Here is a 23,635-nt window from a genome sequence, read left to right on the forward strand (position 1 = left end):
GAATTTATAACTTTTAGTTTATCATTGAAACAGTCAAATATTTCCGAAAATAAAAAAATATTTTTTTAAAAATTTATCTCCATAAATTCTGAAAGATGTATATATTACCTATGTGAACAAAGACTTTTTTTTTTTTTAGCCTAAAGAAGTGAGATTAGCATAGTATGTGTCAATAAGACCTTGTTCCAAGCTTGGCATCTTCTCACTGCTTTTCTTTTTTTTTTTCACATCTTCTTTCAGCTTTTTACTCTGTTTTCTGATGATCCACTGCTTTTTCCTTGTCCCGGGTGAAATATTTGGTTTTATGATTGCATCTCAAAAATGTTGCTGCTTAGGGCTGAATTTGAAACTGATACTTCTCCTACTTTATCTTCTTTTTCCTGTGCTGTAATGAGAAATTTAGTGACTTCAGAAAATGTAGAGCTTGTGCTGCAATAAAAATTTGGCAGAAGTCAGTGCATCTGAGTTAACTTACCACAAAAGGATATCTAACCTTAAAATGCTCCTTAAAGACTTCCCTATTTAAAAAGTGAGCTCTCAAAACTTAAGATTTTATAGTTTGCTTTTTGAGAAGCCATCCAAACTTTGGCAAATGATATTTTAGGAACTGTTTATATTGTCTTAGTTCAGTTTGTGGTAATAGTTTTTGTTTAGCTATATTTGAGAGTCTAGTACTTATTAATGAGTTGTAGGCTGGTATCTTTTTTTTTTTTTTCCACCTTTTCTTTTGGTAAGATATGGTATATTTTAGAACCGTTTAAATCCCGTTTCTCTGATGACATATGTGTCTAAGGAGTAAGTTTTCAGATTTCAGGTTCTCCCATTAGCTACTATAATGGTATCTCCCTAACATTCCATTTTCCTGGGATTACATTAGAAAAGTCCATCATGAGGATTTGGTGAATGGCCACAAAACAGCCCGAGCAGAGTCATGAACAATATCGGGACCAGTGGTTTTTATCTTGTTAGTTAGATTTCTACTTCTCTTCAGAGCACATGCAGATGTTAAATGAAATTGCTAACAGTTCTTTCACATTTTACAGTAAATAGTCCTAACCCTCCTGTGTTGCTGGAAATAAGGCTACTTTATGTTATATCTTCAAGTTAGCACTCCTCAAGTTTAAGTAAGTGAGAAATTGTTTCATTTTAAGATACATAGGGAAGCAAGGCTTGTAGTTTGAGCCATATGGGAGGAAAAAAGCCATTTTCACATATATAAAGTATCAATTTTCCAGTGGCTATTAAGGAGGGTCATACATACTGGGCTGCCTCTCAGTATTCACACTGATTTAGTGCAGTGAATGTGAGGAGAGTACTGGTTGAAAAGTAGAGAATTCTGAATTATGCCATTAAATGTAAACACATCAATTTAGCATCTTAGAATTTTCTTGAAAACCTTGCCAAAATAATGCACATTCTCCTAAAGAGAATCAGATTATGCCTACAGCTGTCCCTGGCTCTGACTAAATGAGCCCTACTGTTAACTCTGAGAGAAATGGTCCCAGAGAAAAGCAGGCCTGGAGGGAAATGGAGCAGGTGCCCCCAGGAGGCCCTGAGGGACCAGGTCAAAGCCAAGAGCACTCGTGCTGCCCAGGATGAGGCAGGCGGAACTAATCCCACTTGCCCTTTGCCTCTGTGCCAAGGCTTCTGCTCACTCTGGAGCAGAAAGCAGAGCTGTCAGAGAAGCTGCAAACAGGTATTGGATTCTAGATAATTAATTCCCTAAAGCACCTATTCTCACCTGGGCCCTTGTGGCACTTGGCAATGTCTAAAGACATTCTTGATTGTCACAACTGTGAGGGGACCATTGGCATCTAGTGCATAGAGGCCAGGATGCTGCTGTTTCCCTTTATGCACAAAACAACCCCACACAAAGAACTACCCATCCCTAATGCCAGTAGTGCCAAGGTTGAAAAGTCCTGCCCAAGGGATAGGGCCGGTTGGTGAGGTGGAACTTTAAGCATTGCTGTGGATGCAATGCTTATTTCCAAAGATGCTCGGCCACTGAAATCTTTAAGAAGTGTGTATATTGCAGTGTGATCCCTGGCCTAGGAAGATCCCAGATGCCTCGGGGCAACTAAGCCCATGCGCCACAACTACTGAGCCCGTGTGCAGCAACTACTGAAGCACACCCACCCTAGAGCCTGTGCTCTTCAACAAAAGAAGCCACAGCAATGAGAAGCCCCTACTTGCCGCAACTAGAGAAAGTCCGCACCCAGCAACGAAGACCCAGCATGGTCTAAAATAAAATAAAGCTTGTATGCTGTTTAGAAAGAATGTATTAGAAAAGTTGAGTTCTGGTGGGTGCTTAGTTATATCTCTTTGCAACCCCACGGACTGTAGGCTCCTCTGTCCATGGGATTTCCCAGGCAAGAACACTGGAGTGGGTTGCCATTTCCTCCTCCAGGGGATCTACCCAGGGAGCGAGCCCACATCTCTTGCATCTCCTGCATTAAGGAGGGTTCTTTACCACTGAGCCACCTGGGTCTTACGTAAAAAAAAAAAAAAAGTCTCTTTTAGGACTTCTACTGTAAGCAACTTTTGAAATGTAGAAATTGAAATTCACTTAGATTTTACACTACAAGAGCCAGCATCCAGAGTCAATCTGATCACAAATCTGACAGAAAGAACTGTTCACATTTTGAGTGTCTAGTAATGTTTACTTGGAGAAGGCACTGGCACCCGACTCCAGTACTCTTGCCTGGAAAACCCATGGATGGAGGAGCCTGGTAGGCTGCAGTCCATGAGGTCGCTAAGAGTCGGACACAACTGAGTGACTTCACTTTGACTTTTCACTTTCATGCATTGGAGAAGGAAATGGCAACCCACTCCAGTATTCTTGCCTGGAGAATCCCAGGGACGGGGGAGCCTGGTGGGCTGTCGTCTCTGGGGTCGCACAGAGTCGGAGATGACTGAAGCAACTTAGCAGTAGCAGCAGTGATGTTTACAGGCAAGTTAACTTCACTAAAATGACAGAATCAGGAAGTACCTTAGGTATTAATTCCCTCAATTTTTCCCCCTGACCAGGAATCGAACCTGAATCCCCTGCACTGGAAGCACAGGGTCTTAACCACTGGAACATCAGGGAAGTCCCTAACCCCTCATTTTATAGGACAGAGTCAATTTAAAAATGTCTAGTTTTCAGCTCCTAGGGAAAAAAAAGATGATGGTGCTAGTTTTAGTTATTGAGTTACTTTAGACTGTGTTCAGGAAGATATACAATAGCTTTGATCTGCTAGATTAAATTTGAGAAGTAAATTTTTTGCTGTAACACCTCAGGATGACACAACATCAGTCTGAGAGACATGGCATAAGTCTGGAGAGCAATCATGTTTAGACTGCTGCGGTGGAAATTCAGGCAAAACAGGATGAGAAGAAGGGCCAGGCAATGAAGATGGCCCATGAACTGATGGACAGGCATCCCAACCAAGGACCCCCAAGTTGACAAGTTAGGGAGGTGAGCTTTTTAAAGAGTCCACGTGACAACTGGCCATGCCCACAGGATTTCTAAATGATTCTGAACAGCCAGGCATTCATTAAAGGGAAATGATCCAGCTATCTGTATTTGATCCGATCACGACATTCTGGAAAACCACAAATCTCTGTGAGCGTTTTACATACATTACCTCCTCGTCTTCACCACATCCTGTGTCTGAAATTATTCCCATCTAACAGGAAGGAAAGACATTCCGAAGTCCTCCTTCCTTGCCCTACACGATTCTTTCCACCCAGCACTCCAGCTATTTCTTCACCTTGGAGATAAGTTGGCACCTTCAGATGCCCAAGCTGCACACCTGAACCCAAACTCTGTTGATGAGTTTCTTCTTGGGTCACAGGAGAAAATGAGCCCTGAGCCTCATGAATTTGCTCAGGATAAAAGGAGGCAATACCCAGAAGAAGCTCTCAACACTTAGTGCCTTGCCAATTCAAGTGGAATTACTGTGTCACGTGATGGGTTAGTGGTACTCGGGTCAGAGTTTAGCCTGGGCCTCAAGGGCACGGCACAGAACCTCTCCTGGCTCCAGGGCCGCAGTTAGCCTGGCAGACAGTGGGTGAGTGTTGCCTGTGGTATCAGCAAACTCCCTTGTCTGCCCACAGCCACGGGAGCCCCTGTTTCTTCCTCATCTGGCTTCTCAGGAGCCCCTGAACTGCAGCACCAAGGCTGCACTTGAACCCAAGCCCAGACACCCCAAAAAGTCCCAGGTGTGAGGACTCCCAATTGTGCAGCTCAGCCTGCTTGGCCAGCCAGGGGAGCCTGCATAGAGATGGGCTGGGGCTCCAGCACTTAGGAGAGGGAGAGATTGAAAGCAAAGTAGATCTAGTCCAGACTAAAAAGAACAAAGCTAAAAATGAGAGGAAGTCTCCTCGAGTAGCCAAAGCTCGCCATACTTGTCCAAACATTGCCGGGTCTTATTCTGACTTAATCTTCCCCTCGCCCTTGTCCCCCCATCACTGTCAGATCTACACTCTCCCAGGTGTCCAGTCCCTCCGGCCCGGCACTTGCTCAGCAGCACTCCCAGAACTCAGTGTGGCCTCCCCTAGGAGGTGAGGCTCTGCAGAGGAGCCCTGTGTTGGGAGCAGCCACACTTCCACTCGGTGATTTTTTAAATTTCCAGAAAAATAGGAGTTTGGAAAGTTTTACTAATGATACAAATTAACAGAATAAAAGATGAAACACAGAGCCCTCCATGTTTGGCTTGAGAATCGATCCCTGGGTCTGGAAGATCCCCTGGAGCAGGGAATGGCAACCCACTCTAGTATTCTCGCTGGAGAATTCCACGGACAGAAGAGCCTGGCAGGCTACAGTTCAGGGGGTGGCAAAGAGTTGGACACAACTGAGCGACTAACAACAACACATAAGAACCAAAACTTAATTTGAGGTCATCACCTGGAGGTAGGAAGAGGGTGATTGGGACTGAATTATAACATGTTGACTCCTTAAAATGGAAGGATTTTTGTTACTGGCCTAGATTTTTGTTATTGCATTCTAGTAAACATTTAGCATTTATCTAGATAGACTAGGATATCAAAGACCAGTTTGAACGTCCTGATTCAATCTGACTAAAAACTGGGACAAGGCCTAAAGTGACTTTGTCCAGAGAAGCAAGCCAAACTTCCTCGGCCAACACAAATAAGATACCAGAGGGACTTTATCAGGTATTTGAATAATTACCTAAAGAAATAGACGCTTTCATAATTTAAAAAAAAACTAGTTGATTAAAAAAAAATTTTAAGATACTAAAACCAACACGGGGTGGCAAAGAGTCGAACATGACTGAACAACAACAAACCTTTAACTAAATCTCAATTCTAAATTATTATATGTTTATCCCCAAAGGTATAGAATATATAACCCTTATCTCAAGAAGTGAGTTTTTCTTAAGAAAAAAAAAAATTCTTTCTGTTGTCACTTGTATCAGTTCAAACTGTGGCAAGATCTCAACTGGTAAGTAGCCCTGGGCTGAGCAAGTGCGCTCTGTCCCTCGTTCATACTGGTAGATACTTTTCCCTCCCAAGCAAACACTTTGACAGGTGTATACACAGTGAGCTTATTCATTATTCTGCAGCCTACAAAGAAGGACTTGGAAAAAACCACTGACTCAGGTAGGCAGGTTGCCAGAGCTGGACAGTGCTCAAGCAGCACTGGGTCCGACACCCCCAGTGTGCAGACACGGGGGGAAATCGGGACCTCTTCTTGGACGTGAATTCAGATGGTTTCTTCATTCAGACGAGAAAGGGTGAGTAGAACCTGAAAAGTGCTTCTAGTCTGTAAAGTGTCCAACCTCAAAAGGCAAAATGCACCTTTAAATGACTATTGTACTGTAATCATTCCTGCATTTCTGGTGTTTTGTAAAGACAAACCAACAAAACTAAACTTAAACAGACAAGACATTACAAAGACCAGTTATGGAAAGCAGATGTTTACAAATAGCCATATATTCTGTCTGCCCATCACTTAGGAAATGGAAAGCCTACAGTTCAAGTATAATATACTTTAAGCAAATGCAAACTATATAATTACAGAGCAGCTAAATGGCTTTTCACATTACAAAATTGTTCTTCACAGCATCTCTCTACATAGCATTGTCACTTCACATTTAAAAAATAACTTATTTACAAACGTTTAATTTATACACAACTTCAGGAAATGTGCACTGGAGTAAAATGAGGGGGAGGAAAGATGGAAGAAGGAAGAAAGTCACACCTCCATCCCATAACTCTGTCTGGGGACGTCAAGTTCCCAAATAGTAGATGTAAGACTTGAAGAAGCAGGTGTGCTAACAATAATCACAGTGACATTTAAAAAATAATAATTATTCTCAACCTGCCTCTCACGATGAATTTTGTAGAAAGGTAGCCAAAACCTCCCAGACACAGAGACTAACATGAGGCTCTAAGTATATGAAATCTGGGACACATAAGATACAATGGATATGGCACATCCATCCATCCAATATCAATATAAGGATATGCCACCCTGGACACAGGAAATTCATCTGGACACAGGCTGGAATTTTATCTTACAACACTGTTTCAATTAAAGCAGATCTCTGTTGCAAGAGAAAATGTGGTAACTGATAGACCATCTGCCAGGTTCAAAAGATCAGGAAACGATTTGGTCTCAATAAGCCCAGGACGCCTGGCTTGAAGCACTGGGGTTCAGGGGCTGACCTGGGGGCCACCCCAGAGGGAGGCCCTCCAGCTTCCCCACCATCCGCTTGTCTTCCAGGGCACAGATAAGCCAGGCTGAGGCTGAGACTGGCACAACCAGTGTGCGTTTTGTAAATGGCTAAGCAACAGAAGCAGGTAACACCAAAATGTGGAGGTTTTGAGAGTACATCAAAATCCGTACTATGAGGTTCAGCTGTCCCTGATCTACCACCAAAAAAGGACCGGGGGAGAGAGGGAGAGAAGAGTGTGCGAGATGAAGAGGAGAAGGAGAAAGAGAAAGAGACTGGGGTGGGGCAGGAGGGAGACAGGGGAGAGAAGATGAACCATGTTCAGACGCTGCTTGTTCCCAGGGAATTATATTGTAGCAGCTCAAAGGAGTCTGTGAGTGGAAATGGGAATAACAACTCTGCTCACTGTGAGGGACGGCAAGAGAGGTCTTGAGAACACTTTAGTCTCCAACATTTGGGGCCTGTTTTCCTGCTTGGCCTCTGTGAGGACGCGCTTTGGGGTTTTCATGGGAGGTCTGGGCTCCCTGGCTTTGAGTCTGGCTTTGTAGTTCCTCGCTCCTTGTTTCTGCAAAAGCTGGAAGGTGGCGAGATAGCAGGGAGGGCACAGCAGGTTTTTCTCAGGCAGGCGGGACCAGTGCAGGCAGCAGGGCTCAGGCTCGGGCAGCAGCGGCGTCCGGGCCACCGGGGTGAGGAAAGGCTGCATGTCCTTGACTCTGTGGTGCCTGGCCAGCTCAGTGGGCTGCTTTTCGCCTGCCCCGTCAACCGCTTTCACTCCATAGGCATAAGCCACACACTCATCCTTTTCCACACTCAGCCCCTTCTCTTCTGGCCGCAAGAAAAAGTTCTTAGTCTTCTTACCCAGAACATCCAAGCCATCTGGGGGCGAAGATTTCAAGGGAGGGAGGACTAAAAGGGCTTTGGAAGTCAGGGAGTCTGAGGCAGGGAGAATTCTGTCGGTGCCTCTCCAGGGCCTTCTGGGGTCCTTGCCCCTAACGGTCTCCGGGGTGGCCCAGTCTTCCAGGCACCAAATGAACTCCTTTATTTGCAGACTTTTCTTCTCTCCCTGACTGTAGGTGGGAAAGCAGATTTTGTTAACTTCCCTGGAGGTCGTAGTGGAGCCTGGGGGGATGCCTGGGGTCTGGGAGAGGCTGCCTCCATCCTTCTCTGGGCCTGCCTCGGCTGGAGCTGGAGCTGAAGCCCCAGACTCCAACTTCCCGCCCTCTGACTGAGGCCTGGCCTCCAGGCTCCCATGGGAGAGATTGACACAGAGTAAGCAGCTGCTGGCACTTTCTCCCACCCTCGCCTTCTTAAGCTTCTTCCTGGGCCAGATGCAGGCAGTTGGAGAAATCTGTCCCCAGCCTCGGACCTGCAGATAAAGCAGTGTGTTACTCTCAGCCTAGCTGCCCCCACTGTGGACACATCCCCATTTTGACTCTCCTATTTGAATCAATATTTTTCTTCGGATTGACTTAATTTAACTTTTCATGCTTAGTTTAGCCTCCTACTACGCCATAGTATTTGTAATAGTATTTGTAAAGACTAAAATACTAAGCGATAGTATCTATCAGCACACTGATGTGCTGACTATATATATTTTTAGATGTGTATTAAAATAAATTCAGAACTATTAAAATAAAATCAAAACCATACTTGTCCCGCCTGCCAGGCTTTCTTGTACTGCAGGCTCTCTGCGCTTGCCTGCACCAAAGAAGGCTGTGTGAGGATATAACCAAGAATACGGTTCCCACCAAGAAACCGACCATGTTGGCACCCAGATCTCGAACATTCCTCCCAAACTGTAAGAAATAAATGTCTGCTGCTTAAGCTGCCCAGCCTACAGTATTCTCTTCTAGCAGCCGGAACTGAGACAGGGCTGGAGCATCTCCTGTGGTGGGAGCCACCCCGAGCATTCTACAATGTGGAGCAGCACCCCAGCCTCAACCCCAGTACATCCAGAGACACCCCTCTCCCCTCCCAGCCCTAGCTGTGACATTGCCAAGCAATCAGACCAATTCCCTTATATTTCATTATTGATTCTAAGAATAGTTTAAGAATAAACCACAGGATTCTGCATAGAACCACCAGGATAGAAATCTCTGGTCTCCTGGGGAGTTAAGTAGCAGGAGTTAAGTTAAGTAGCTTGAGTTAAGGGAATTGTGTTCTGGAGTCCAGAAAAGCTCAGTTCAAGCTCCTGCCTTGACCACCGCCTGGGAGATTTTGACACATTTCATTTTTGGTGCTTTGGTTTCCTTTTCCAAAAAGTGAGGCTATTCATAACACCTGAGAGGGTGAATGAATTGATGTATGTGAAGCATTTAGTACTGTGTATTTAGTATTTATGACCATACAGAATGGTCATAAATACTCAATAAAAGGTACTGCTATTATCATCATTAATATTCTACCTCTGTTTCAGAGGTTTCTGTTCCTTGCTTACACATTTTTTTTTTGGCAACAGTAACTATTTATGAAAATAGTAAAAGGCTTGTATCAAAACCCTAACATGCACAAGACCTAACTCAAGAAAATACTCACTGCTTCTTCCCATCCAGTTCCAATGACAAACTCTTTGGCTTTTTTATCTTGTTCAAGTGTAATGTCACTGATACTGAGAAGACAACAAACATGATTCTTTTCACTTCTTTCATCTGGACAAGTATAGATTAATTCAGTTTCTTCTGTGCTTTCAATTTCATAATTTTCACTATTTTCTAATTCAGTCGCATTTTTGTGACCGAAATCCATTACTGTGATGGTTGCTTAAAGTCTTTAACATCTTCTTCCTGTGGTTTAAAATGCAAATGGAACTTAGCTTTTAATACTGCTTTGTTTCTTTTAAAAAACCAATTCAATAACTCAGGTGAAACATCGTCAAGACATGTTCAGGAATAGACAGAAGAAATATTATGAAACCATCCATTGCCAACTATTGACATTATAAAATATAAAATATAAGGCTAATTTCAAAGACTTATGGATTTAGGACTTCCCTGGTGCTTCCACTGCAGGGGGTATGGGTTCTATCCCTGATCAGGGAACTAAGATCCCGAATGCAGAATAGTGTGGCAAAAAACAAATAAAACACCTGGATTTATTTAAAAGAAAAAAGATTAATTGTCCATTCTTATCTTCCAAACTCATGTAAGAGATGACAAATAGAAATGTGCAAAAAGCAATCAAAGGTCAACTAAAAGGGTGGCTATGTGATTTCTTACCAATTACATGCAGTTTTCCTTCTATTTGGAATGCAAAAATCTGCAGTGGTGTAATACTGATTTTCTGATGGTAAAATTATGCCTTGTTTATAGATTTAAAGTAAATCAGAGCTCGTGTTCTTCCACTTCTTGACTTCCACAGAGCTTTACAATCTGATTTGGTTTAAGAATCACTGGTATAAAACATACATCAAAATCCATATGTTTCTTAGAAAATCACATCAAGGAAACACAAGGATCACAGTGAAAATGCTCCCATGGGAAAATGCATTTGCAGATGCAACTAGAAAATTGGATTTGGAGTACAAAGCAGGAAGGCACACACATGTATGCCAGAAGATATTAAATTATATGACATACGCTATTGAAGTGGCTAGAACCAAAAAATGTACAAAGAAAAAAATGTTGACTGAGGTCCAAGCAAGCCCCGAAAGTACATGTCTGGATAAACAAGAATAAACCCAAAGAAAAGCTGATCCTTTTCAAGATGAAAAGGCCAAAGGAACTTAAGATATTTAGAAATGAAATAAAGAAGATGAATGAAAATTAAAAAAAGATGAGTGAGACTCTAAGAAACAGAGCCTATGGGAAATTCAGTGTGATACAGAAAATATCTTCTCTAGTAGCATTTAAACAGCAATGGAAGAAAATGATCAGCAAAAAACCCTGTAAATAGGGGCCTTCCCTGGCGGTCCAGTGGCTAAGACTCTGTACTCCCAATGCAGGGAGCCTGGGTTCAATCCCTGGTCAGGGAGCTGGATCCCACATGTTGTAACTAAGACCTGGCACAGCCAAATAAATAGATAAATAATTTTTTTCAAAAGCCTGTAAAATAGCTTATTATTTTACCAATTGAACATAAGTCATCATGATTTGGTTCAAAATAATCCTGCAAGGGGGTGGGGGTGGTTGGTTGTGGTTAGAGAACAAGGAAATAAAAAAAGCCACAAATTCTGTTTGTTGTAGAAGAGTATGAGGACATTGAGGTTAACTGCACTATTCACTGTACTTTTGGGTCACTGTGAAATTTTCCATAATAAAATGTGTTTTTTTTTTTCAAGCCATCATGTTAACAGAATGGTTCAAGAAATAAAACAGGATAACAGTGGAGGTGAGCAAAGCATGAATTTTGATCTTAAGCAAACTGAATAAATGTATCAAAGAACAGATTTCATGGTTTGGATAATTTAATTGGGGTAAAGACCTTGAACAGGGACTTATTTAAAGAGATGTACCAAAAGGTGGGGAAAAAACTCAGAAAAAAATTGGAGAATATAGTTAATGAAGATGATTTGGAAAAGTGAAAGTTCCTCAGTTGTGTCTGACTCTTTGTGACCCCATGGGCTATACAGTCCATGGAATTCGCTAGGCCAGAATACTGGAGTGGGTAGCCTTTCCCTTCTCCAAGGAATCTTCCCAACCCAGGGATTGAACCCAGGATTCACTCATTATAGGTGTAGTCTTTACCAGCTGAGCCACAGGGGAAGATTTGGAGACACTCCATAAATAACTGGCCAATTACTCTTTAAGTCAAAGGACTCAAGGCCTTCTCACTGAATTTACTGAATACAAAAGAAGGCATTGGAAATGCAGGAGGAAAAGAAAAAACACAGACATTACCTTTAGGATCTCCAACCCCACGTTGTGATGATGTCATTTGTTAATGAACTGAGAAGTACAGAGACTACCAAATGCCTCTTTGTTAGACATCTGGCAAACTCAATGGAGCTTTGACACCCTAACCAATCTGTAACTTAGAATACGAACTGCCCTGCTCCTGAAAGGAACAAAGACTTCATTACCACTGCTGCTGCTGCTGCTAAGTCGCTTCAGTCGTGTCCAACTCTGTGCAACCCTATAGATGGCAGCCCACCAGGCCCGTTGTCCCTGGGATTCTCCAGGCAAGAATACTGGAGTGGGTTGCCATTTCCTTCTCCAATGCATGAAAGTGAAAAGTCAAAGTGAAGTCGCTCAGTCGTGTCCGACTCTTAGCGACCCATGGACTGCAGCCTACCAGGATCCTCCGTCCATGGGATTTTTCAGGCAAGAGTACTGGAGTGGGGTGCCATTGCCTTCTCCACTGGTCAGTGGCAAAGACACACCAATATTACAGCAGAGGCCAGAGAAAGGACATTATCTTCTGTTGCTACTCTTACAGATATGTTGTATAAAAGTTAAAATGAGGACCAGTTTTATCATATGTGGGTTTGGTTTTGTTTTTAATGGATTATGTTTTTGGTGTCATGTCTAATAACACTCTGCCTAACCACAGGTCATAAAGATTTTCTGTATTTAATTTTCAAAGTTATATAGTTTTATGGTTTATATTTAGGTCTATGATCCATTTTGAATTAAGTTTTTGAATATAAACAGCCAGTGGTTGCAACATTCTTGTTCAAAGATTATTCTTCCTGCATTTAATTTTTTTTTTTTTGGTCAAAAATCAATTGGCTATGTTTATTTGGCAAGAGAAATATCAATAACCTCAGACATGCAGATGACACCACCCTTATGGCAGAAAGTGAAGAAGAACTAAAGAGCCTCTTGATGCAAGTGAAAGAGGAGAGTGAAAAAGTAGGCTTAAAGCTCAACATTCAGAAAACGAAGATCATGGCATCCGGTCCCATTACTTCATGGGAAATAGATGGGGAAACAGTGGAAACAGTGTCTGACTTTATTTTTCTGGGCTCCAAAATCACTGCAGATGGTGATTGCAGCCATGAAATTAAGACGCTTACTCCTTGGAAGAAAAGTTATGACCAACCTAGACAGCATATTCAAAAACAAAGACATTACTTTGCCAACAAAGGTCTGTCTAGTCAAGGCAATGGTTTCTCCAGTAGTCACGTATGGCTGTGAGAGCTGGACTATAAAGAAAGCTGATTGCCAAAGAATTGATGCTTTTGAACTGTGGTGTTGGAGAAGACTCTTGAGAGTCCCTTGGACTGCAAGGAGATCCAACCAGTCCATCTTAAAGGAGATCAGTCCTGAGTGTTCATTGGAAGGACTGATATTGAAGCTGAAACTCCAATACTTTGGCCACCTGATGTGAAGAGCTGACTCATTTGAAAAGACTCTGATCCTGGGAAAGATTGAAGGCAGGAGAAGAAGGGGACAACAGAGGATGAGATGGTTGGATGGCATCATCGACTCAATGGATATGAGTCTGGGTAAACTCCGGGGGTTGGTGATGGACAGGGAAAGCCTGGCATGCTGCAATTCATGGGGTTGCAAAGACTCGGACACAACTGAGCAACTGAACTGATATTTATTTGGGTATATTTTAGAACACCCTATTCTGGCCCATTGACCTGTGTCTCTCCATTCACCAATATCATATTGATTCCTATCAGAGATCAGATCAGATCAGTCGCTCAGTCATGTCCGACTCTTTGTGACCCCATGAATCGCAGCACACCAGGCCTCCCTGTCCATCACCAACTCCTGGAGTTCACTGAGACTCACATCCATCAAGTCAGTGATGCCATCCAGCCATCTCATCCTCTGTCGTCCCCTTCTCCTCCTGCCCCCAATCCCTCAATTATCCTGCTCCAGATTCATATCTTGATATTCAACAGTTACTCCTCCAACTTCTTTGGGATTGTCTATCTATTCTTGGACCTTGTATTTTGTATTTTCATAAATGTTTCTGAATCTAGAAAACTGAAAACAGTTTTAAGAAAATAATTATAATGTTTTAGTTTTATCTTCAGTTGCTAAGTCGTGTCTGACTCTTTGCGACCCCATGGACTGCAGCACGCCAGGCTTCTCCATCCTCCACTATCTCCTGGAGTTTGCTCAAACCCATGTCCATTGAGTCAGTGATGCCATCCAACCATCTCATCCTCTGTCCCCAAATCTAGGACTTTTCCATTCCCATAGCCCCTGGACTCTATTTTTAAAGACCACAAATGTTCTTATTTTAGGTAGTGACATTTATAATATACGTAAAGGTCATTTGCTTCGTACATCACCTCTGATGATACCAGACCAGTGTGGTACCAAGATGCTACTATTGGTCCCCCAAATCTTTCTTCCTTTTCCTTTTGGAGATAGAGAAGCATTATCTACATTTCTCCTTGAAGTTAAGCAGTGCCTTGTGACTTATTTCGGCTAATAACAGGACTGAAATCATGAGTCACTTCTAGGCAGAAGTACCTAAAAGCCAGTGATTCCCCACATCTGCCATCATATTTTGCCATCACAGTTGGCAAAAGAGTTGGACACGACTTTGCACCTAAACAACAACAACAGTAATACACACATTTGGGCACATGCACTTCAGAAACTGCAGCACAAGGGCTCAGTAGTTGTGGTTTACCGGCTTTAGAGCTCAGGCTCAGTAATTGTGGTTCATGGGCTTAGTTGCTCTGTGGCTTGTGGGATCTCCCTGGACCAGAGATCAAACCCCTGTCTCTTGTATTGGCAGGCAGATTCTTATTCACTGTACCACCAGGTAAGTCCCAAGGACCATTCTTCAAAAGACTATGTAATTATGGGTACCAATTGGTTGACCCGATGACAGGGAAACAATCTTGGTTTACTGGGATGGGCCTAATCTAAATGATGTGCTGTACTTAGTCACTCAGTCGTGTCTGACTCTGTGACTCCATGGACTGTAGCCCACCAGGCTCTTCTGTCCATGGGGATTCCCCAGGCAAGGATACTGGAGTGGGTTGCCATGCCGTTCTTCAGGAAATCTAATGATATGTGTCCCTTAAAAGCAGAGAGTTTTCTTTGGCTAGCAGCAGGAGCAGCAGCAGCAGAAGTCAGAGAGCTAAAGCATGAGAGAGGAATTTGAGACATCTTACTGACTGAAGAAGGTGGGCATTCTTTCTTTTTGCCATTATCTTTGCCACATTTCTGCTATCACTCATCCTTATAATCAGACTACAAATGGCTATCCTCAATTCCTATACCTCATAGCTCAGTCGGTAAAGAATCTGCCTGCAATGCAGGAGACCTGGGTTGGATTCCAGGGTCAGGAAGATCCCCTGGAGAAGGAAATGGCAACCCACTCCAGTATTCTCACCTGGAGAATCCCTTGGACAGAGGAGCCTGGCAGGCTACAGTCCATGGGGTCACAAGAGTCCGACACAACTTAGTGACTAAACCACCATGTTAATTATCTGTGCTTTATTCTTCTTACATGCCCACAGAGCACAGCAGCTTTGATTATTCATAGAATGATTCCTAGAAGCACAGTTTCTACAACCATCCCTCCCTATCAGAACATTTCACTCCAATCCCAGTCTCCAACTCTTCTGCTTTTTCCAGTCACATTCATTACTCATTAAGTGTTCATTAGCACTGGTGGTGGTTGTTCAGTTGCTAAGTCCTGTCGACTCTTTGTGACCCCTCCATAGACTGCAGCATGCCAGGCTCCTCCGCGCTCCACTATCTCCCAGTTCAGTTGCTCAGTCGTGTCCGACTCTTTGCGACCCCGTGGACTGCAGTATTCCGGGCCTCCCTGTCCATCACCAACTCCCGTGGTTTACTCAAACTCATGTCCATCGAGTCGGTGATACCATCCAACCATCTCATCCTCTGTCTCCCCTTCTTCTGCCTTCGATCTTTCCCAGCATCAGAGGTCTTTTCATGTCCATGGAGTAGTCGTTGCTATTTGACCATCCCATCCTCTGCCACCCGCTTCTCCTTCTGCCTAGCAAGGGTAGTAAAATGGTAAAGCAACCCCAGTCTTCCCAGCTCTCACACAGCATACAATGTACAGGAAAATTCAAGTCTTCAAACACGCAACTCTTGCCACCTGTTTCCAAAAGCCCAGGCACTTGACAGCGTGGCTCCCTACCCTTCTTCCAAGACCTTTCTTTCTTCCTCCTCTCGGCCCTTCCCTTCCTCCAGCATCCTACCTGGCCACAAAAGATGCCTCCCCTTCTTTCAATAGCTATGCCCTCCAGCGAGGCGCCCCCACCAACCCTACCCCTTCCTCCAAGGGCCGCTCTCTCATAGGGCTCCGCCCTTTCAGCGGCTCCTCCCACTGCCCCACCCACTCCGCACCCCTCCCCCCCAGGCCCTGCCCACTCCTCTTCAGGCCCAGCTTCTCCTCTTCCTTTTACCTCCCCGCCTCAAAAGGCAGCTCCCTTCCCAACTGGGCAAGGCGTCTCGCTCTGCCGCCGGTGGAGCAGTCTGGGGCCTCGACCCGGAGGCGGGGAAGCGGCCCGGCCGCTCACACCCTCCTGAGGGGCCAGCGGGGTGGAAGGACCCGGGCAGGTTAGTCCCCGCCGGCGGGCTACAGGGGCGGTTGCCCTGCGTTACAGACGCGCTGGGGGCGGGGCGATGGGCGGTCCCTGGAGGGGGAGGGTGGGGATTCGCGGCGGAAGTGACGTATTTTCGCCCCGCGCAACAAAGCTCAGCGCGGGAAGCGGCTCTGACTGACCGCGGTTGGCGCGTGCTCCCGACAGCCTGTGCGCGCCCGCCAGCCTTCCACCGGCGCGTGAGGCGCTCACAACTCGTGAGCGCGCGGGAGGTCACATGGCGAGGTACTGTGTCCCCTTAGGCGCCCGTCAGGCCTTGGAGTTAGAAAACGAGGACTCAGCTTCCCCTCAGAGAGCCAGGGTCTCGCCCTCAGCACCGTTGCTCGTGGCACGGTTGGTTCTGTGATGACGGGTGGATAGTAGCATCCCTGGCCTCTACCCACGAGGTACCAGATGAACGAAATTGTCCCCAGATTTTGCCAACTGTCCCCAAATTGCCCTTCCCCACATAAGGACTGTGCCGGGGCGGTACAGGCCAGAAACTTAACAGTCGGCGTTTAAGCCGCTTACTTGACTGGGCGGGACTAGTTTGAACCCAAGTCTTGTAGTAGTGCAACCTGTGAAGTGGGCGCTGGCGTATTTTCTACAGATGTCAAAAATAGCCCCACGTCGTTAAATCAGCTGAGGAACTCAGTGGAAGGTCCCCTTCTACTCCCCTCCCACTTTTGGTGCTAGTACTTTCGAGCATCCCAAGGTGCAGCCAGGAATGGGAAACTGCCCCAAATCAGGCATTCATGGTGGTTCAGTTCTGGTTCCAAAGCCTTTCTGCTTTTAAAAGTGTAACTGTTACTGCTTGAGAAATATCAGCCTTTTATACCACTGTGATTAAAAGCTGTTTGGGCTACCCTGATGACTAAGATGGTAAAGAGTCTGTCTGCAGTGCAGGAGACCCTGTTCGATCCCTGGGTTTGGAAAGAGCCCCTTGAGAAGGAAATGGCAACCCACTCCAGTATTCTTGCCTAGTAAAATTCCATGGACAGAGGAGCTTGGCAGGCTATAGCCCATGGGGTCTCAAAAGAGTCCAAGGTGATTGACATACACTATATTAATTACAAAGCCTATCAATTGTATGGAAAGACCATTTTTATGATATAAATACGACATTCTAAGACCTTAGAACAACATACTTTTCTAGAATATGATTACTTATTAAGGTATTCTTTAACTAAAAATATACTTTTGGATCTTTTGTATTTTATAACCTGTAATTAATAGTATTTCTGCATACTTCTAAGAACTATGCAAAACTGCATGCCTCATTCCACATTTTTTGTGTTAAAACATAAAGTTTTCAATTATATTTTCTTTTTTACGTGACTGACCCACATGGAATATCACTTCTTTAAACCAGGGATTGAACCTGGGCCCCTGCAGTGAAAGCCCAGAATCATAACCACTGGGACATCAGGAAGTTCCCAATCATAAATGTTAAAGGATGTAACATCCAGATGATCAAAATACATGAAAAAAAATGGATAATTTTGTGCTCACTTTGGCAGCACATATGCTAAAATTGGAATAATAGAGATATTAGTGTGGTCACTGCGCAAGGATGACATGCAAGTTTGTGAAGCATTCTATATATACTTTTTTAATTGTAAAGGAAAAAAACTATATAAAGTGAAAGAAAAAAATGCAAATTTTTCTTTTGATTTTTCCCCTTAAATTCATAACTGTATTTTTATTTTATCCACATAATTTCATCCTAACATAACACAAAAATATAATTTGAAAATGAAATTTAAAAAATTTTCCTAAGACTGTAAAGCTAAAACAACTAAATTTGTTTTCAGATACGTAATCACCTTTATTTCTACTCAGCAAATAATAGGAGTGTATTCCTTGTGTTTACAAATAGTAAACAAAAGATGTTACTGACAGTGTACAAAATACGGGGCTGTTCTCTCATCAATTCATGTATCTATAGGAAAATATTACATATTACCAGAATGAGAGATTCAGTCTCAATTTTATTCATTTTTTTTCATAGATGTAAGCTGAGTGAAATAACTTGTTCATAGGAAGACACACATGAAAGGGATTTTGTCATTGCCGTATCTCTTAACTTCAGCAGACAGTTTGGTTAGGAAGGACCTCGAGTTGTTGAAAATGGAAAATTTGAAACCACCTGACTAGCAGGATTTGTTACCCCACTCATTAAAACTATATTCTCAGTTTCTGGGAAGTATACCAAAAGTCTTTTAACTAAGATTTATTAAATGACTGTTAATTAAACATGTTGACTGAAAGCACCTTGCCCTAAGTACATGTGGAAGTTGGAAGATGTGGCAACTGATGAGCTTCACACTAATTATGCCTGCATACCCCTTTTAAAGGCTTGTAATCACCACTGAGGCCTAGCAAGTAGAAGTTTGATAGCATGACTGAGCAGAAACAAATGGATAAGTGCGTTTAGCTAGTCATGTTTATAAAATGCCGAAGTAGAGATGGAATCAAGATACAAAAGTTCTTGTAGAATAAGATCTCAGAGTTGGCAAAGGGGTGTTTTAAAAACACCAAAATGGTGGCAGGAGGTATACAGAAGCTTTCCATTCAGTTTTGAACCTATATCTAACCCTAAAAAAAAAAAAAGTCCACTTAAAACGGGTGGAGGAAGTAGTCAATAGTAAAACCATGTTGCTGGTAAGAAAAAAGTTCATCACAAATACAGATGTATGATTAGGTCTGAAATAATACAGTGATTGTTGAGTAATAAGTTATATACTTAGCATATTTTTAAAAACCGAAAGTGGGTGGTACCCTGACATGTTAGCAGCCCAAAACTGCAGAAATTCAGAAAAATTCTGAAGTTGATTATGCTGAGGTGATCTGAAGTACCAGCCTCATTTTCATACTAGCACGCCTATAGCGAGCCCTCTAGTGGTTTCTTTATTAAAACTTAAGGCTGTCAACTTCGGGGAAATGAAAAAAAAAAAGAAATTTAACCTTCAGGGTTATCGGTTTCATTTCTTGAGTTTTAATTAGAGAGCATTATTCAAAACATAGGTTAAGCTTCTCTATTAAGACCAAAATGATTCAAAGGAATGAGGTCTGAGAAACTGAATTCTTTGTTGATTTAGTCCATTTGAAGGGCCATTCAACACCTATTATTTTCAGCAGCACTATAACAGAATTGAATTGGCTCTATATTCTAAACTGTGAAAGACCAAGTTGTGATAGCTGTTCTTTGATCCCATCCCCTTCCCCCATCAGACTCCCAGTTCAGTTCAGTCATTCAGCTGTATCCAACTCTTTTGACCCCATGCATTGCAGCACGCCAGGCTTCCCTGTCCATCACCAACTCTTGGAGCTTGCTCAAACTCATGTCCTTCGAGTCAGTGATGCCATCCAACCATCTCATCCTCTGTCGCCCCCTTCTCCTCCTGCCTTCAATCTTTCCCAGCATCAGGGTCTTTTCCAATGAGTCAGTTCTTCGCATCATGTGGCCAAAGTATTGGAGCTTCGCCATCAGTCCTTCCAATGAATATAATCAGGACTGATTTCCTCTAGGATAGACTGGTTGGATCTCCTTGCAATCCAAGGGACTCTCAAGAGCCTTCTCCAACACCACAGTTCTTCAGCACTCAGCTTTCTTTATGGTCCAAGTCTCATATCCATACATGACTACTGGAAAAACCATAGCTTTGACTAGATTCCCATTTAAATATATATATTTGGCTACGTCACACATGTTGTGCAGTCTTAGTTCCCCAACCAGGGATTGAACCTGGGCCCCAGCAATTAAAGTGCCTAACTTTCATTGCATAGTGAAAGAGTCCTAACCACTGGATCTCCAGGGAATTCCCTTGTATTTTTTATAGTAACATACATTTGTAAAGGAACTGATAGTGAATCAGGAAATGTGAAAACCCTAACCATAACTTCCAGCTTTTATCCTTTCCATCACCTCATCTGTGAAATGGTTGTAGTTATGGATATGCCCTACCGAGCTCTGGCTATTGTAAAGACCAAAGAAGGTAATACAAAAGAGCACCTTTAAAACAAAATTTAATTATTTAGACTAAGATGAGCAATTATTACTTATCCATTTCTAGTTCCAAAGGAAATAGATTATTAACAGACAGCTCAGCAGTGATAGGGCTACTGGCTCAGTCCTGGAAAGAATGCATCCATTTTGCACAGGAACAGGAAAGGCTTGTATGTTACTTATCTATCTACATACTCTATGTTCTTGTGTTTGCTCTTTATTTATCAGAAGACAGTAATCCCTAAATACTTGCTTTCTCCTCCAGTATTGGGAAAATGATAGAAGAGTTTGTTCTTAGTGTATGCTATGTTGGCCACAAGTTTCACTGTGTCCACTTCTATTCCCATTACTTATGTGGCTTAGCTTTCTTAAGGTTGTCATGTGCTAGGCTGGTCACAATTTCACCTTTTCTTGTTTTTACTCCACTCTTCTAATTTAGCATGACAGAAAAACAAGGTCAGTGATTTCTTTTTCAATACATTAAAGATAATCAAAAAATAGTACTTGATGTTATCAGGCAACTAGATCTTTGCTTAAGAAAAGCCAGGTTTGTGACTAAAAGGAAACATTTTCTTGGAACTTTCTCATTGTCAGGACTTAAATTTCCTTTAAAAAAAAAAAAAAGACTTCCCATAAGTTAAAATTAGCATCTTTATAAATACTAGGAAACATACTATGAAATATTAACAGCAGAACAAAATACATGATTAAGAAGTTGAATATTTTATTATTAAATTGTTTATTCTCCTGCAAGGCTGTTGCTTCACTGTATAAAAATAGCACCAGCAAACACAGTGTATTGCAAAATTAAGATAGTAATATTCTTCACTGGACACTATACAACTAACAAACTTTTCTCCACTGGCAGTTATTTCTAGTGGAAAGATAATTTTGACCCAAATCCAAGGATAGCTGTAAGCAAGTTACAAGTCATATAAGGTTTAAGATAACCATGTTATCCTTGAATTACATAATTTTTGTAATTAGTTTTACCAGAGATAATTTCAGGAATTCTGAATATTATAACTGGAGCCTAGCCTAAAAATCACAGGATGCTGTGGAAAAAGATGCAGTGTTTATCTGAAGTCATTAGAAAGTTAAGGGGTATTTTCTTCAGGAAACGTTGTTACAAGTAGTTTCTTTTGCTAAAAGTTGCTTTCTAAATATCTATCTACCACTAATTTAAGACAACTATGCTAGATTAAGTTGTTTCAAAGTAGTTTATTTAGGGGTTCCAGTTTCACTCCTCAATAGATTTTATGTATTTCTCATATGCTTCTTCACTCATTAGTTCATCTAGTTCTGAAGGGTTACTGAATGTCATCTTGATCAGCCAACCTGCAACCAAAAAAATGTATCATATTCCAAATCACCTTTTAAAAGAGAAAGTCACATAAATTTTAACCTTAAGAATTAGTATTTCTTACATATAATAATGATAAAGAACCAGAAGAAATTGTACCATCATGGATTAAGAAATCTTAGGTTGTAGTTAATAAGCATTAACAACTTTACACAGGGATCCAAATATACAGGTATATAAAATAAAGAACACCAACACTGGAACTACTGAAATCAATGGCATTAGAAAGCATTAGAAGAGAGAAGCAGGCAATAGGAAATAGAAAACTACAACTTAATGCTAATTTTGCATTTTATTGGCTGTTTGACCTTACCAAAGAAATCCTTTGAGAATTTCATCTATGAAAGGGAAAAAACTACTACTAGTTTACCTTACTACATTATTATGAAGATGAAAATATGAGAAAACTGAATGCAATAATTACTAACCACCTTTACCACAAAATGTGATTAATGCTTTATGACTGAAGAGGTAAGTACTTTGAAGTTTATAATGAGTCTACAACTACAATACTAAGAACCCTATAAAATTAGGCAATGCTTTTATTGACAGAGATCTAAAACATAACCTAACCTGTGTTTTTTCTTTTTAAAGCAGAATGTCTTTATTATAATACCAAGAAGTACAAAAAGAAATCACAATCAGTTAAAGATTGCTTTATAGTCTAGATTAAATGTTAACTGCAGCAAACAATCCTTAAAAAAATTTTCACCAACAACTTACCGTCTTCGTAACAAGACTTGTTGACAAGTCCTGGATTTTCTGCTAGAGCTTTATTAATTTCAGTTACTTCTCCTGATAGAGGAGAATAGAGTTCACTAGCAGCTTTCACACTTTCCAAAGCACCAAACTCCTCTAAATTGAGAAAATTAAAGAAAATATGAAATGTCAAGTTAGTGATCCCAAAATACAAAATAGAGAAAAGTGATCACCTCTATAGTCATGATAAAAAGATCTAAATATCTTTAAATAAAACCATAGGTTTTGTCATGCAAGATCTTCATTTATACAATTTGTAGCCTGACAACACTGCCCCATCCAAACAGCACAGTGTAACTAGAACAAGTAAAAAACCATAGTCTTATTTGCTCAAGGGGTCAGAGGATTGAGTATGGGCCTGCCAAAGTGGAAAAGTAGTCAGTATAAAGATCTCAAAATGTTCCACAGACCCACATATTGGAATTAGCAGAGAATCTCAAAACATGTTATAAAATCACAGTGAGTCAATGTTTGGGGGAATACCTGCAAAAAACTAATAATTTTAAAAATGGACATTCTAGAACTGGAAGGCCTATCTAAAATAAAATATTCACTAGATGGCACTAAGAGTTGACTGGATACAGAAGAAAGGATCAATGAACATGAAGAAAGACCATCGAAAATTGATCTGAACTGAATGTGAATGTAACATACCAGTTTGTGGGGGTAGAGCTAAAGTAGTGCTTAGAAGGAAATAATATCTTTTGTTCAGTCACCCTGTCATGTCCGACTCTGCAACCCCATGGACTGCAGTGCACCAGGCCTCCCTGTCCCTCACCATCTCCTGAAGTTTGCCTGAGTTCATGTCCATTGCATTCATGATGCCATCCAGACATCTCATCCTCTGACACCCTATTCTTCTGCCCTCAATCTTTCCCAGCATCAGGGTCTTTTCTAATGAGTCAGCTCTTCGCATCAGATGATCAAAATACTGAAGCTTCAGCTTCACCATCAGTTCTTCCAATCAATATTCAGGGTTGATGATTTCCCTCAAGATTGACTGGTTTGATCTCCTTGCTGTCCAAGGGACTTTCAGGAGTCTTCTCCAGCACCGTAGTTTGAAGGCAATTCTTTGGCGTTCTGCCTTCTTTACAGTCATCTCTGACGACCTTACGTGACCACTGGGAAGGCCATAGCCTTGACTATACAGACCTTTGTTGGCAGAATATTGACTCTGCTTTTCAACACACTGTCTAGGTTTGTCATAGCTTTCCTGCCAAGAAGCAATCGTCTTCTGATTTCATGGCTGCAGTCACCATCTGCAGTGATTTTTAGAGCCCAAGAAGAAGAGATCTGTCACTACTTTCACCTTTTCCCCTTCTATCTGCCATGAAGTAATGGGACCAGATGCCATG

The 23,635-nt window shown here is 42.1% G+C and overlaps 2 protein-coding genes, 1 long non-coding RNA gene and 1 other non-coding gene across 13 annotated transcripts in view; 2 read left to right on the forward strand and 2 right to left on the reverse strand.

Annotated features, from left to right (window-relative positions):
• On the reverse strand, positions 1 to 16,169 carry C18H16orf46 (chromosome 18 C16orf46 homolog). Of its 8 annotated transcripts, none has more exons than XM_086349446.1 (4): positions 15,973 to 16,169; positions 9,216 to 9,463; positions 7,087 to 8,046; positions 1 to 385 (listed from the first exon to the last, which is right to left on the reverse strand). In XM_086349446.1, exons 2-4 carry the CDS (start codon positions 9,423 to 9,425, stop codon positions 362 to 364), a joined length of 1,194 nt encoding a protein of 397 aa, XP_086205572.1. In that variant the 5' UTR covers positions 9,426 to 9,463; positions 15,973 to 16,169; the 3' UTR covers positions 1 to 361. The 8 variants fall into 8 exon arrangements, with proteins under 8 accessions (XP_086205572.1, XP_086205574.1, XP_086205573.1 ...); XM_086349448.1 differs by having other exon boundaries at positions 1 to 429; XM_086349447.1 differs by lacking the exon at positions 15,973 to 16,169 and adding an exon at positions 15,766 to 15,878.
• LOC147352984 (uncharacterized) overlaps positions 15,988 to 23,635 on the forward strand; it is a 21,607-nt gene continuing 13,959 nt past the window's right edge. The window contains exon 1 of one of the 3 annotated variants that reach the window (XR_015144980.1): positions 15,988 to 16,126. This is a non-coding gene — a long non-coding RNA (uncharacterized LOC147352984). Of the gene's footprint in view, positions 16,127 to 16,237; positions 16,396 to 23,635 lie in introns of those variants that run through there. The other 2 variants (XR_015144978.1, XR_015144979.1) reach the window with 2 other exon arrangements.
• Positions 17,654 to 17,757, forward strand: LOC147352985 (U6 spliceosomal RNA). Its single transcript, XR_015146761.1, has one exon. It is a non-coding gene; the product is annotated as a U6 spliceosomal RNA (small nuclear RNA).
• The window catches only part of GCSH (glycine cleavage system protein H), a 12,079-nt gene continuing 9,306 nt past the window's right edge, over positions 20,863 to 23,635 (reverse strand). The window contains exons 4-5 of the mRNA XM_086349454.1: positions 22,245 to 22,376; positions 20,863 to 21,496 (exon numbers count right to left, since the gene is read on the reverse strand). Of these exons, the coding sequence (XP_086205580.1) occupies positions 21,399 to 21,496; positions 22,245 to 22,376 (230 nt within the window). The 3' untranslated portion in view covers positions 20,863 to 21,398. The remainder of the gene's footprint in view (positions 21,497 to 22,244; positions 22,377 to 23,635) is intronic.

This window comes from Bos grunniens, chromosome 18, assembly GCF_055505025.1.
Source record: "Bos grunniens cultivar Pamir isolate PY7600 chromosome 18, Bosgru_T2T1.0, whole genome shotgun sequence".
NCBI classification, from domain to species: domain Eukaryota; kingdom Metazoa; phylum Chordata; class Mammalia; order Artiodactyla; family Bovidae; genus Bos; species Bos grunniens.

Coding starts and splice junctions, on each gene's coding strand:
- C18H16orf46 (XM_086349443.1), bottom strand. CDS start 9,425: ATGGATTTCGGTCACAAAAATGCGACTGAATTAGAAAATAGTGAAAAT. Junction 8,047..9,215: donor GAACTGGATGGGAAGAAGCA/GTGAGTATTTTC, acceptor CTTTATCTGCAG/GTCCGAGGCTGGGGACAGAT.